The sequence below is a fragment of the Rhinatrema bivittatum genome, chromosome 1 (genome assembly GCF_901001135.1).
Source record: "Rhinatrema bivittatum chromosome 1, aRhiBiv1.1, whole genome shotgun sequence".
Taxonomy (NCBI): Eukaryota; Metazoa; Chordata; class Amphibia; order Gymnophiona; family Rhinatrematidae; genus Rhinatrema; species Rhinatrema bivittatum.
In genome coordinates this window covers 484,515,485-484,531,278 of record NC_042615.1, presented here as the reverse complement: position 1 = coordinate 484,531,278, position 15,794 = coordinate 484,515,485, and the positions used below count along the sequence as shown (strand labels likewise).

The 15,794-nt window shown below is 48.1% G+C and overlaps 1 protein-coding gene across 3 annotated transcripts in view; it reads right to left on the bottom strand.

The window, feature by feature from the left end:
• Positions 1-15,794, bottom strand: part of LOC115094484 (semaphorin-3F-like) — a 103,452-nt gene that overhangs the window by 66,317 nt on the left and 21,341 nt on the right. Inside the window, exons 1-2 of one of the 3 annotated variants that reach the window (XM_029607584.1) lie at positions 13,479-13,526; positions 10,636-10,762 (exon numbers count right to left, since the gene is read on the bottom strand). In XM_029607584.1, the coding sequence (XP_029463444.1) occupies positions 10,636-10,762; positions 13,479-13,511 (160 nt within the window). In that variant the 5' untranslated portion in view covers positions 13,512-13,526. Of the gene's footprint in view, positions 1-10,635; positions 10,763-11,002; positions 11,243-13,478; positions 13,527-15,794 lie in introns of those variants that run through there. The other 2 variants (XM_029607594.1, XM_029607603.1) reach the window with 2 other exon arrangements.

Genomic DNA, 15,794 nt, shown 5'->3' with positions numbered 1-15,794 from the left:
CATACCTCTGGAAGGGAAAAAAAAGCCAGAGGCATTTGACTTTATAAGGGCAGCCAAGTTCCCCGATGGCTGCTGGCCCTGTCACAGCAGTGAATACCTATGCCTACTCTTAGGGTGTCCAGAAAGGACCCTTTCCTGCTGGTGGCTTTGTAAATTCTCTGCTGTGGCAGCCGGTGAAGAACCACAGCAGGCTATACTAATTTTTTTATTTTAATAAATTTATTTATTTATTTATTTATTTAACATTTTTTATATACCGAAATTCTAGCAACAATGTTGCTAATCATTTCGGTTTACATAAAACATTGGAGTGACTTAACATGCGAGTCTTACATGGAACAGGAAAATGAACTTGGAGAAAATTGAATAAATACTAATAACAAATAACATTAAAACAACAACAGTAGTAATAGACATGTTATATACAGGCGATTAAAATGAATCAGTTATGAATAAGATATCTGCAAAATAGACAAGAGGGATTGGAAAATTAATTCTTTAGTTGTTGAGCTAAGAGGTATTATATGCAGAGGTATTAATGCAGAGGTAAAAGAATTAAACCAAGCATGTGTGTGTGTGTGTGTGTGTGTGTGTGTGTGTGGTGGTGGTGGTGGGTGAGGGAGGAGGAGGCAGGGCTTGAAAGAGGAGTGGGGGATCTGCCAGAGGCTTCCCCAACCAGGCTCAGCAGGAGGCCTGGGAGCCACCCGCTGAGTCCTGAGCTATCTGCCAGGCCCTGCTCAACCAGGTCTGACAGGAACCTGGAAGTCACTTACTAGATGCTGTTCCCAAAAGAGAACTTGGGAGCCACTTACCGCACACTGTTCAACTAGGCCCAAAAGGCAACTTGGGAGTCACTTACAAGACGCTTCTCAACCAGGCCCTGAAATGAACCTGGAAGACCCGATCCAGGCCTTTGCTCAACCAGGCACCAAAGGAATCCCAGAGATCATAATCCAAGCCTTTGCTCTACCAGGCCATGAAGGGATTCCTGGAGCCATGATCCAGGCCCTGTTCAACTACGGGAACAATTCCAAATATTGTTGCCCTAGGAGCTGAGATCCTGCTCCACCAGGGAAAACAGCACACAAACTGTTGCCCTGGGAGCAAGCTCCATCAGGGACTGGGCCTGAAGATTGGGGACCTGGGAGCCAAAAACTCCTAGTGCATCAGTCTGGCACATATCCACCATCTACTGGAGACAGAAAAATACTGGCTATTGGCAGTGCAGCACCAGCCTATATATACCAAGTGGTGATGTCACTAAAAAAGGATGCATCCTCTGTCTTTATCTGCTAGTAGGTGGAAATAAACCACTAGTCTAGTCTGGTGTAGCAGGATGATAAGGAAATTGACATTTTATCCCCTAATACTTGAAATACAAATGCAAGAATTTCAGATAAACATGCAGGAAACTATAACGAGGTCCATATTCAAAGGGTTTGTCCAACTAGCTTTTGGAGATAGCTAGAGAAATCCTGATGTTTGAAATCCCGACTCCTCACACCCAAACAGATCACTGGATAAATCTTGGCTGGGAAAATCGTTGCCAAGACAAAATTCACCCAGACAAAAAACAGGCACTGCTTGGGATGTTCCCAGGGTGTGGTTTTACTTTGTACAGCCTACGCTGCTTTCAGCACTAATGGCTGGCCATAGTTACCTGGGTAACTCCATCCGGGTAAAAAGCTGTCATAAAGTTACAAATTCAGGCGGACTATCTGGATAAAGTTAGCCTACAGCCTGGTGGGTCATTAGGTCCCGTAGTATCCTTAGCCAAAGAGTCCTACAATTCCTAATGAAAAACAAAAGCCTGCACAGAAGTCAGATTGGGTTCCACTGAACCACTGTCCACATCTTTATCTTATAGACAATGACTAACAAATATCTCCTCAGAGAGAATATTTGCAGGTTTTGTTAACGTAAAAATGTTTTTTAAATTCTCTTTGGCACTCCAGCCTCAGCCTTAAACTACAGCAGGTGAATTGGGGGGGGAAACCCATGGTATAATTATATCCGTGTATTCATCCATAGGCTGTAAGGTAAAGATGAACATTCAGACCAACAGCTTCAGACAGGAACAAGAAGAGAGACAGTTTTGTAACCTGAGCCCACCCCCCCTTTCTTCAATACATCAATGATCTCGTCACACTGCTGGAGAGATCCTCAGCCCCCAGGACTGAAAATAAATAACTTAGAGATCAAATGCGTACATAGTAACTTAATACATGATGGCAGTTAAAGACCAGAAAGGTCCATGTATACAGACAATCTGGTAATTTTATACCCTACGCCTAAAGGTTTGCAACTGAACCGAAATCTACTACAGGTGAACATAAGAAGATAAGATGTGCCAAACTGGGTCAGACCAAGGGTCTATCAAGCCCAGCATCCTGTTTCCAACAGTGGCCAATCCAGGCCATAAGAACCTGGCAAGTACCCAAACATTATATAGACCCCAAACTACTATTCCTTATTGAATAATAGCAGTTTATGAATTTCTCCTCTAGGAACATATCCAAGCCTTTTTTTAAACCCAGTTACACTAGCTGCATTAACCACATCCTCTGACAACAAATGCCAGAGCTTAACTATGTGTTGAGTAAAAGAGAATTTTCTCTGATTTATTTTAAATGAGCTACTTGCTAACTACATGGTGAATCAGAAAAAAGACAAAAATTATAGATTTTTTCAGAAAAAATCATGATATCTCCAACACAAATTTAAAATTGACCTAAGCATCCAAAAAGTAGAGCCTAACCTAAACTATGTGTACATTGGCCTGACAGTAAAGGTATCTGGGAATTTTAAACTGGTTATATAGATTCAACAAGGAAAAGCTCTAAGGGATTTATATGCAATAAAGAAATCCCTGGCCAGTTACAGTCCTCTAGTAAAACTATTATTAAAATTATTTGACAGCATCATTCAACCAATTATCTTCTATGGAAGTGAAGTGTGAGGTCTATCATTAACCCCAAACCATACACAATAACAACTCTATAAAGAGTTGGCTCTTTACAGAGAAACTTTCTCTTAACTTGAAAAAGACAGACATTGTATTCTTGTCTCTTTTTCTCCTAACGCTCCTCCTTCTCATCTTTCTTTTGAAGTATATGACATTAAGATCTCCACTTAAGGTACGGGATCTAGGTGTGCTTTTAGAATCTTCTCTTTCTTTCAAACTCCAGATTGGCTCAGTGGTTCGCAATTCTTTTTATAAATTAAGGTTGCTGCGACATATTAAACCCATTCCTGACTGAGAGTGATCTATATCTCCATGCTTTAGTGATCTCAGTTGTTAATTATTGTAACATCCTTTACCTTGGTTTGCCTCAATCCACGACTAAAGCATTACAACTGATTCAAAATGGGGTGGCACACGCTGGGGTAGATTTTATAACTTTGCACGAGGGCGTACTTTTGTTCGCGCACCAAGGGACGGATTTTAAATGCCCTGCGTGCGTAAATCCGGCTGGATTTACGCGCGCAGGGCCCTTGCACGCCAGTGCGCCTATTTTGCATAGGCCGCCGGTGCGCGCACAGCCCCGGGACGCGCGTAAGTCCCGGGGCTTCGTAAAAGGGGCGGGGTGGGGGCGTGTCTGGGGCGAGCCCGGGGGAGTGGCGCCGGCCCGGGGGCATGGTTGAGGCCTCCGGACCAGCCCCCGGGTCGGGTGATGGCGCACCAGCAGCCTGCTGGCGCGCGCAGATTTACGTCTGCTTTCAGCAGGCGTAAATCTGCCAACAAAAGGTAGGGGGGGTTTAGATAGGGCCGGGGGGGGGGGGTTTAGGTAGGGGAAGGGAGGGGAAGGTGCGGGGGGGGGGGGGGTGGAAAGAAAGTTCCCTCCAAGGCCGCTCCGATTTCGGTGCGGCCTCGGAGGGAACAGGCAGCGCGCGCCGACCCTGGATTTTATAAGATACGCGCGTATCTTATAAAATCCAGCGTACTTTTGTTCGCGCTCACACAAAATTATAAAATCTACCCCCAGGTGCGAACAGAAGTACGCTGGATTTTATAAGATACGCGCATAGCCGCTCATATCTTATAAAATCCGAGGTCGGCGCACGCAAGGGGGTGCACATTTGTGCAACCTGCGCACGCCGAGCCCGGCGCACATTGCCTGTTGCCTCCAAGGCCGCTCTGAAATCGGAGCGGCCTTGGAGGGAACTTTCCTTCGCCTTCCCCTCCCTTCCCCTACCTAACCCATCCCCCCGGCCCTATCTAAACCCCCCCTACCTTTGTTGCCAGATTTACGCCTGCTGAAAGCAGGCGTAAATCTGCGCGCGCCAGCGGGCTGCTTGCGCGCCATCACCCGACCTGGGGGCTGGTCCGGAGGCCTCGACCACGCCCCCTGGGCCAGTGCCACGCCCCCCTGACCCGCCCCCGGACATGCCCCCGCCCCTTTTACGAAGCCCCGGGACTTACGCGTGTCCCAGGGCTGTGCGCATGCTGGCGGCCTATTCAAAATAGGCGCGCCGGCGCGCGAGGGCCCTGTGCGCGTAAATCCGGCCGGATTTACACGCACATTTAAAATCCGGCCCCTAGTATCTGGAGCCAACATTAGGGAACGTATTACTCCCATGATGGGTCATTCCTCTCCCATAGAGGTGATGTGCAGACTAAGGCTGACCCAGCCAATAGGGAGAAGATATATGTCACCGTAGTCTGGTTGGAGGCTTGCAGTTCAAAATGCATTAAACATTGGTTGATGAAGGTTTTAGGGTCTCCGTCATACCTGAGTAGAGGCACTAGATGTAGCAAAGGTCAGGGAACATGGACTGGTGCCAACCGAGCTGGCATAGCGAGTGCTGGTGCTGGTCATTGGACCTGCATGGCATTCATGTGAATGGCGAGACCTTGAAGCAAACCAGTTATTTGATTTAGCTGCTCTTCCTGCTATAGAACTCAAATAGCCAATCTATATATGGCCTGAGCTGAAGGCAAGTCCACCAAGCACATGGCCTCAGCAATCTGTCACGGAGTGCGAGACCTTGATTATGACATGATTGACACAGCCTAGCGGGCGAACCCACTAGGCCCACACTGACAGCAGTGGGCTCGATCAGACTGGGACAAGGTCTTAGACTTCACCTGTATTAGCCTCTTCCTCTGCAGGTTGAGCCCTTGAGTGCTGAGACTGACAGGACTTAGGTGAGTGTCTAGAGAAGAGCAAGCAGTCAGAATCGTGGTCCAGACAGGGTCAGGGCAGGCGGTGATCAAGCGGTGTCGGTGTACAGGCAATGGTCTAGGCAGGCAGAGATCAGGTGGTATCAGTATCCAGGCCATGGTCAGGTACAAGACAGCAATCTGGAGGGCAGACAGAAATAGGAATAGAGCAAAAGCAGGGCAGGCTGGAACAAGATGAAGGCAGGAAGGGCTGGAGCAAGGCAGCGGGATAGTGAAGCAGGAACAAGGCAAAAGGCAGGGCAAGCAAGAATAGGATCAAGGCAGGAAAAGCAGGAACAGGACTAAAGCAGAACAGGCAGAAATAAAGCACCAGGAGGACAAGCAATATGCACTACAAGCACGGCAGGGAACCTATTGCTGAGACACTGGGTGGTGGAAGTGAGCTTACTTATATACCAGAGCTGGGATGACATCATCAATCAGCGCCCACAGGAAATGCTGGCTGCATGGTTTATAAAAAGGCTACAGGAAGTGCAGGTGGTTTCAACCAGGCCTTAGAATGCAGCATACTGCAGGAAGCTACGCCGGACGGGTCTGGAGATAAGGGGTGTTAAAGATTATTTGAAAGCCATGTTTTATATTTTAATGATTATTTATGAGCCATGTTTGTATATTTTAATGATTTGAGTAGGGAAGTTTGAGATTTCCTCATGATTATCTATGAGCAAGACTACTGCTTTGAATTATCTCTTTGAGCATTTTAGGCATATTAATTGTATTAATGATTGTGTTTGTCTTATTACTAATGATTTATTTGTAATCTATTTTATTATTTGCTAGTTTTAAGTATTAATTTGTTTTATCAATTGTGTATGTTTCCTTGTAATCCGCCTAGCACTGTAGATAGGTGGGCTATAGTTTTACAAATAAATAAATAAATACATGGCACAGAACCCCAATAGAAACCTTGCACCTTCAGTTCTGCAAAAAGACATTTTCAATCCATATAAACTCCCCCAGCAATGGATGCAAAGCAGAATTAAGATGCTCCCTCTTATTACTCACCATACAAAAAAGAATATTCAGTTCTGATGTCACCTCAGCTACAGTAATACAAAGTCCCTCCACTAGCAAGTACTTTAAGAAGTAACACAAAAAGCCCTGAAAAAAACACTCAGTATCTATTTAACAAACTTGTCACATCAAAACAGCACTAATTCCCAGAACTCAAGTTGCAACAACTCTACTACATATGAAAAGGCAACACTGCCATCCACCGAGCCCTAGAACACCAATACACCTCCTATTGGGAACTGGAATCGCCAAGACTTTGCATACAGTGCAACATCAGAGAAACAGACATATATTTCCTCTTGTTCTGTACAAAATACAAAGACAGAAGAGATGCTCATTTCCCAAAGTTAATAAAAAGAAAAATCAAAGACATTCCATTAAAGAAGGAGCAGGAAAAACTCAGTATAATCTTGGGGGAAACCGGACAAGCAGTGGGTACAGCAGTGAAATATGTGATCTCTGGCCACCAGGCCAGAAATGACGCATGACCAAAGAAAACACAAACCAGCACCAACACCAGAACCCAGGAACTGTCTGTCATTTCTCATCTGTACTTTGTAATTTTACTTTATTTCATTATGACTATTATATATAATAGTCATAATGAAATAATTATTACTATGATATATATATATATATATCCTTTTATACATATATTCTAGTCTTCATTTTTATCCACTTTCTATAGTATTTTGGCAACTCATGCACAGATTGTCCTGGCAATAAAGTTTCTTGAATCTGAACCAAAAGGAGTGAGGGAACTTGTTTTTCTAAGGATATAAAGCCGAAGAGGGGTTTGGAGATAAAACGTGATACCGCCCAGGTTCTGGCTCTGCCAGGAGCTGCAGTTGACATGAAGCAGATGGCAAGAGTTCCCTGCATCTGAAAACAGGCTGAAGGCAGAGATGTCGCCAGCACAGCATTGCTCACGTACACACTCACACTGGTGCTCCTCTGAACCGCAGCACTCGCACGCTCACTTACACTTGAGACCCGCTGCATGAAGTGCAGAGTTAGGTGGCTCCGGTTCTGGAGTGCCACAGACAGCTCTGCTGTTCAGGATATTGGTATGCCCGACATATATATACACATACAGTAGAGTGACATGCATGCAAATACACCTCATGCATATTCAATGTGGACATCCTGAAAACCAGACCTGTTGGTGGAACTGCAGAGCTGAAGTTGCCTACCCCTGCAGTAGAGAATCCCAGAAAATAAGATCTGACTGCAGGCAGGACTCAGGACAAGCATCAGAAAGAGCTGATTGCAGGGAAGGCCTGGGGCCTGAGGGCAGAAGGCCTGGAAAGTATGATTGTAAGTAAAGTAAGCGCAGTTTATGCTTGAAGTAGAAGGGCTGTGTGGAAGTAAATGGAGGAGTTGAGAGGTCATTCAGGTGTGTGATCCAGGATTTGGTGTTCTGGATGGATGGATGGCAGGGCACGAGAGGGTGGAAGCTATAAGAAATAGATTTGGAGACCCAAGAAAGATATCTGAATTCAGAAAGTAGTGTATATGCAGAATGTGTGTGTATATTTGCAAGGGATGTGAATCTGATTGATGTTAGTGTTTATGCAGAATGTGTGTGTATATTTGCAAGGGATGTGTACCTGAAGGATGTCAGTGTATATGCAGAATGTGTGTGTATATATGGAAGGAGAGATGACCCAGTGAGAAGCCAGTGAGAGTCCCCAGTCTGGAGAGGGACCCAGTGAGAAGCAAGCACTGGTGTCACACAACAGGGTCTGAGGCAACTTTGCAGCGCCTCCTTCCCCCAAGCCATGGTACATGGACACACACTCCCCAGGCAAAATCTGAGTGTCTAGATCACTATCAGGGGACAGGACTGGCTGACCTACGACTTCTCACAGGACAAGATAGACCTGGAGAAGGCAGGAGAGAAAGAGGGGGGGACGATCCAAGTCATTGCAGTGCTGATTTTGTGAACACTGTGAGATGTACAAATCTCTCTATATACACTCGGCGTGAGAGAGGCACCACCCGTCCTCTCCCATGCCTCACCAGCCTCATCCCTCTTCTGTCAGAGATCTAATTAAAGTCCTTTTGTGTGGCTCAAAGACTTTTCTTTCCTTTTCTAAGAGGGCCTGCACTTCCCCTGTGCCCTCAAATCCCTCCAGGACAGGTTCTCTCAGATTTCACTGGTACAAGACGATGCTCGGCTCTGTAAAAGGCTGGAGAGGGTGATGGAGTGGGGTAATCTCTGCCGGGTTGAGCCCATGCTGGGTACTGATGGGAAGCAACTGCAGGAAGCCGGAGATACAGATGAGACGGCCTTCAGCTGCTTAGCGCAAGGAAATTTCGACCTTTTGCCTTGCTTCTTTCATACCGAAAACATTCCTTTCAGCTTCACTGCTAAAGGCTGGGGATGTGTTTCCCAGTCTTACAACTCACAATCAGCTTAAACAGAAAGAGACAGAAACAGGGAGGAGAGCAAGAGGAATTTACAGAGAGAGAGAGAGAGGGAGGGGAACAGAGCACTGAATGGAGACCTCTCTCTCACCATGCAGTTCTGACACTAACTATGGAAGAAATCTTTAGAAATGCAATTTTCACGGTCTCTGAAGGCCAGCAATGGAGCCGCCTGAACACCTGCACCTCACAGACCCAAGCACTCCAAAGCAAACACCAGAGGCAGCTTTGGTTCTCATCCCACCCCCCCCAGGTTACACTGCGGTGACCTGCAGAGTCGAGAGAGGAAAGGCAGAGCGCCTTGAAGGCTAAAGACCGGTAGAAGTTGTGAGCAGAGGGCAGAAGAGACAGGGTGTCTGGGGGAAGGGGGGGAGAAGGTGAAGGCAGCAAAGGGGATGGCAAGGCTTTCAGACCCTGCTACAGGGCGGTCCATGGAGCGTCAGGCCTGAGTGAGGAGAGGCAGCTGGAAGGATTAATAGTGTCTCTGTCAGGACTCACACTGCATGTCTGCTGCTGGCAGCAGATGTGGATTTATCCATGAGATGCATAACTGAAGACTTACTCATTGCCAGGGAAAGAGAAACAAAGCCAAAAGGACACAGCATACATACCCTGCATACGCACACAAGCACACTCCGCATGTTCACACACACCTGTATACTCGCCCAGCATATATACAAACACACACCCTGCCCACACTCCTACTGCCTCCCCAAGATACACACTCCCTACAATTACACCCCTTCCCCCATATACACTCACACCCACTCATACCCTGTACATACCAAAACAGCCTGCAAAAAAAACAACAACAGCCCTTGCACACAACCACTTCAGATATACATCCCCTGAATATATGCAAAAACTTTCTGCATAAACACTCATATCCTTCAGGTACACATCCCCTGCATATATACACACACATTCTACATAAACACTAACATCCCTCAGATTCACATCCCTTGCGTATATACACACACATTCTGCATATACACTGACATCCTTCAGATACACATCCCCTGCATATATACACACACATTCTGCATATACACTGACATCCTTCAGGTACACATCCCCTGCATATATACACACACATTCTGCATATACACTGACATCCTTCAGATACACATCCCCTGCATATATACACACACATTCTGCATATACACTGACATCCTTCAGATACACATCCCCTGCATATATACACACACATTCTGTATATACACTGACATCCTTCAGATACACATCCCCTGCATATATACACACACATTCTGCATATACACTGACATCCTTCAGGTACACATCCCCTGCATATATACACACACATTCTGCATATACACTGACATCCTTCAGGTACACATCCCCTGCATATATACACACACATTCTGCATATACACTAACATCAATCAGATTCACATCCCCTTTATATATACACACATCCTCTGAATAAACACACCTTTCAGATACACATCCCCTGCATATATATATATATATACACACACACACATTCTGCATATACACCCACACCCTTCAGAATCACATCCTCTGCATATATACAGATATGGCTTCCCCCGAAGCTTCATGTACCCCCTGCAAATACAAACATTTTCACACACACCCTGCAGATACAAGCCCCCTTGCACATATACACCCTGCAGATATGCACACGCTTTCCATAGATACACACACACACACACACACAAAGAGGGTTACGAAGAATGTGTATAGGGAGGCAGCTCAGGATCGAGGAGACAGCGATAAGCCTGGAGGTGTCCCAGTACCGGGGAGAGAGGGGTAGGAGGGGATGAGCTTGGGGGTGTCTCAGAATTGAGGACAGGAGGGGATGAGCCTGGGGAAGTTGCCTGTATCCTTTGCCTTCTTCCCTCTATCGTTTCTTTCCTTCCAGCAGGCCCCGTGATGAGATCTTTCTCACTTCCAAGCTCAGTTTCATGCATGGCCCCCTCATGTCCTCTTGCCCACTCACCAGCAGCAACAGTTGGGTCTCTTACCTTTGAAGGAGAGGTGTACCCGTGGAGCTGCTCGATGGTCCCCCAGACCTTCATGGCAGAAAAGTGCCAGGCTGAGCAGCAGGATTGCACTCCGGCACACCCCAACATCGTGCATCTTCAGAGGAAGCTGCAGCCAAAAGAGAAAACAGAGGGCAACAATCATTCCATCAACGAAGAGCCAGCCAAAAAATAAAAAAAAAAATCTATGTTCTGGAGTCACTGTTTAACACAATGCTCCCTGGTGAAAAATGCACCATTCCCCTGCCACTTTACTGTGCCTCCCCCCCCTCCCCCCCACAGCCTGACATTGCCCAAATTACTGTGCCCATGAAGTGCCCCCTTCCTCCTGCAGTCCATTACTGCCCACCTTGCTGTGTGTCCCTGGAGAACTCCCCTCTCCCTCTGCAGCCTGCCACTGCCCACAGAGTGACATGCCAGATCTCCCCAGCACGGTGGCAGAGGCAAGGGCAGCCCAGTTCAGAGAATAGATCAAAGCTCTCCAGCGCCATGCTAAAGGAGCGAGCCAGAGCAGCAGGAATGCTGGGGGTGTACCCACTCCCGCTGATGGATGCCCCCTTTTCCGGGAAAGACCTGGGACAGACTGCAACTCAATACCTGCCCCCTCCCCCCTCCTCTCCTGCCAGGCAGCAGGAGAGCTCTGACACCTGAGGAGGCAGGGACCTGCCCCACCTCTGCCTCTCCACCGCCACCTCTTAGAGGCTCCAGGGACAGGCGGAGCCACTCCAGGTTTTCCCCACTTTATCTATGCACTTGTGGTCCTGTTTTTCTTAGAAAGGCTGGGAGAGGAGTGATGGGGGAGGGGCAATAAGGGGGTTTCAATCCTGGGATGGTAGGGTGTGTTTTAGGGCAGTATTGAAGTTGGTGGGGGGGGGGGGGGGCGTTTTCTACTGGAATAACAGGGAGTGCTGCAGGCAGGAGGGAGATGCACTGGCAGAGCTGTGTGTGGGGATCTCTACTGGGATAGCAGAGTAATTCTAGTTTATTTATAGGGTGCTGCAGGCCAGGAGTGCGATGTATTGGCAGAGCTGTGTGTGTGTGTGTGTGTGGGTCTCAGTACTGGAATAGCAGGGGGTGCAGATCCAGCTCTGACGCCTGAGGCCAGACTCTTTCATGCACGTCCAATGACCTGGCGTGTGCAGATGGTGTGATCAGGAGCTCCCTTGTGTGCTGGAGGTGCTGGGCGGTCCTGGCTTGTGGCTGGAAGTGTTGTAACAGGAAGGGAAGGGAAGGGAGAGAAGGAGGATGTGTATTCCAGTTGGTATCCTGGCAACCTCCCAGGCGCTAGCCCTGGGCTCCCAAAACACAAGCAGACCTGTGAGAGAGAAAAACACACACACAGCCCCCTGTACTCTAGGAAAGCTTCCGCTCTCTGGGCCACATGTCAGGGAGGTCTCAGAAATGACTCCCCTTCCCCCTGCATCCACCTTCATCCCTACCTCGGAGACTTAAGTAAGACCCGGAGAAGGGAGTATACTGCTCACTCCCTCCCCAACACAACAATCCCGTCACACACACCTGCACACACAACTCCTATCCTTATTTCTCTCACAGCTGCTAGAATTGCAATGACAGTCCACTGCTGTGAGGAAGCTCAGGCTGCCAGGGTACCAGTACCAGGGCACTGCTGTGAGGAAGCTCAGGCTGCCAGGGCACTGCTGTGAGGAAGCTCACATAACTACAGCTGCAGCTGTTAAGGAAGTAGGGAGTGTCTGGCAATCTGAAGGTGCCCAGCAGGCAATGTTTCCCTGCCAGGTGACTTGGTGCTGCCACATCCATCCCCTCAGGGGCCAGGAGATTGACATGATTGGCCAAGGAGGAGCTGACAGGAAGGAAGAGAGCAAAGCACGGGCAGAAAGAGAGAGGATGCTGCAGGGTGGGTGGGTGTGTGTCAGACATCATCTAACTGCATCTGTCAGTGCAGGGATGTGTGCACGTGCTGGGGTAGAAATGAGTGTCTGGGTCAGGGGCCGTCCCAGTGATTGATCTGGGTTCCATTCCCGGCTCGGGCGATGTTGCAGAGACAGCATGTGCAGCCTCTGGCGGGAGGAGGAGGAGGAAGCCTCGGTCCTTGTGCAGTGGGGAGACACGATGGCCCACGCTTTCAGGATTCCAAAAGGGGACCGTGGTTTGCGATGCCCAACCGAGGACTGCCACGGCGATGACTGGACCCAGTGCATTGGAAAGGAGATACTATAAGTTAGAGGGGAAACCCCTGCACAACGGCAAAGGGAAAGCTCATGGCATCGTAGCCGACAGAGGCTGATTTTAACTGAGCCAACGGCTCACACCATGTGAAAACCAGGGGGGTGGGGAGGGTAAGCAGAGCCTGGGCCCCCCAAGAGAGTGACACAGCCCACGTCAAGTGAGCCACGCCGTGGAAGACAAAGATGCTACCCGGGCCAAGCGACGCAGGAAGTGGGAGAGGAGCGCTGAAGGTGAGCGGGACAGCTGAGGTGGTTCTGCTTCCTGGGTCATGGCGGCAGCACCAGTAGATAGAGGAGGTGCGGGGTGGGGAGAGGGTGATGGGAAAAACAGACCCATGTGGCCTGCACAGGCTTGAAGGGTCAGCTGCCCGCCGCTGGCAGGGCTGGAGGTGTTGATCCTGGCCCTCCCTGAGAAAGGGGTGACTACCTGGGCGGTAATGTGACATGCCCCCCCCCCCTCCGGCTTACCCGAGCACACGTGGGTAACACAGGCCTGACCCAGGGCAAGAGGCAAGAATCCCGGAAAGCCCGAGAAGGGCACTGGGCCAGAGGTGCACGCACAGGACATCTGGCCCCTAAGTGTGCCTGCGACACCAAGGGCAAGCTAAGGAAACGAACCTGATTCAGGGGAGAGCAGATACTGCTCGACATCCTTCCTCCCCGTTTCCAGGGAGGACAGAGTGATTCACGCATGTGGGACAGTCAGGGCTGCAGGCGTTTTATTCCCCATAGAGGAAGTTATACAGCGGAACGTGTGCAATGAGGACGCCGAAGCAGAGCAAGCATTCTGGAGTCAATTCGCTCCCATCATTTCGGGCCTCCCTTTAGTAACCAGCCACAGAAATTTGGATTTTCCCCAAACAACAACTGCTGTCAAAAGGGCTTAGGCAGGAGAGGCCTGCGGTTCACAAAGAGTTATTCATCAGTGCCTGAGAAGAGATAGCCGGGGTACAGAAGAGTAAAGCCGAGCAACCAGAGATGCAAGGAGTGGCCAGGAAAAAAGGGCAGTGGGGCTGGCGGAAAGCAAAACAGATGGGCAGGAGGGGGAGAAGAGCAAGATTGCTTGGACTGGGTCAGGTGGGAGGGGGAAGAGGGGAGCTAAGTGTGCTAGATTCGGGTTGGCTGGGGCTGGGTGGTGGTGAATATCTGGAAAAAGCATATGCGGGGGGTGGGGGGGGAAAGAAAGTGCTGAGGTCGAGATTGGGAGGGAAGTCAGAAAGTGCTGGGAACCGTGCTTTTTTAAATATATTTATAAATGATCAGGAAAAGGGAATGACGAGTGAGGTGATTCAATTTGCAGATGACACAAAATTATTCCAAATTATTAAATCACAAGCAGATTGTGAAACGTTGCAGGAGGATCTTGCAAAACTGGAAGACTGAGCAAGCAAATGGCAGATGAAATCTAATGTGGACAGGCTCAAAGTGATGCACATGGGAAAGGTAATCCACGTTGTAGTTACACGATGTTAGGTTCCATGTTAGGACTCACCACCCAGGAAAAGAATCTGGGCATTTTCGTGAACAATACTTTAAAATCCTTATCTCAATGTAGCAGCAGTCAAAATAGCCAACAGAATATTAGGAGTTATTAAAAAAGGAATGGGGAATAAAATGGAGAATGTCTTAATGCCTCTATATTGCTCTATGGTGAGGCCATACCTGGTGAGCTATGTGTAGTTCTGCCCACCACATCTCAAAAAAGATATAGTTGCATTGGAAGGGCGAACAAAATGATAAAGGGGACGGAATAATTCCACTATGAGGAAAGGCTAAAGAGGTTAGGGCTGTTCAGATTGGAGAAGAGATAGCTGAGGGGGAGATATGATATGGGTTGATAAAATCATGAGAGGAATAGAGCGAGTAAATGTGAATCAATTATTTACTCTTTCAAAAAATACAAAAACTAGGGGACATTCCATGAAGTTAGCAAGTAGCACATTCAAAACAAATTGGAGAAAATTCTTTTTCACTCAATGCACAATTAAGCTCTGGAATTTATTGCTGGAGGATGTGGTTAAGGCAGTTAGTGCAGCTGGGTTTAAAAATGTTTAGACAAGTTTCTGGAGGAGAAGTTCATAAATTGTTATTAACCAAGAAGCCTTAGGGAATAGCCACTACTTACTAGCATTGCACAATAGCAGCACAGGATCTATTTACTGTTTGGGATCTTGCCAGGTATTTATGACCTGGATTGACCACTGCTGGAAAAGGGATGCTGGGCTTGATGGACCTTCAGTCTGATCCAGCATAGAAATTCTTATGTTATGATGCTAGAGTTGGGTTTGTGTGGTGGGAAGGGAAGAAAGTGCTGGGATCAGGCTTGGAAGTGGGGATTGGAGTGTGCTGTTGTCAGGCCGTGTAAGGGGGTAAGAGAGTGCTGGGTCCGTATGGAGAGGCGTGGAAGAGAGTGCTCAGCTGGGCCTGGAAAGAGAGAGTTCTGAGCACTTCCAATCCGATGTATCTTCCATTACATTTTCAACTGGTGTTTGGCTAGTCCTAAACATATTTGCTCCTGTACAGGACAGGAATTAAGTCTTCGATGACTCTTTTTCATTGCAAACCTCCCATTATCTTACATCTGATGAAATTTGTTAAGTTCTTTTCTTTTCCTGCTATGAAAGATCACAGGAGCTGGGCTACGCAGCTTCCTTTCCTCTCATTCTGGCCACATTCTGTTAATTAACCTATTCTTGGGACAGATAACCCAGCACTTCTGAAGCGACGGTGCTGCTTTCTCCTCAGCGTGCATCCCAGCATTGGTTCCGCAGGCCCGGCTGATGGCCCTGTGTGCCGGCGCTGGCCCTGCTCCCTCCCGACTCAGTCAGGCAGATTGAGCTGCAGCGTCTGATTCCCAGCGGTTTCACGGGCGTGCAGCGCATCACGGGCTTTAGTTATCTAGGCCTGTTTCTGCTGATCTGGAACAGCTCCAGC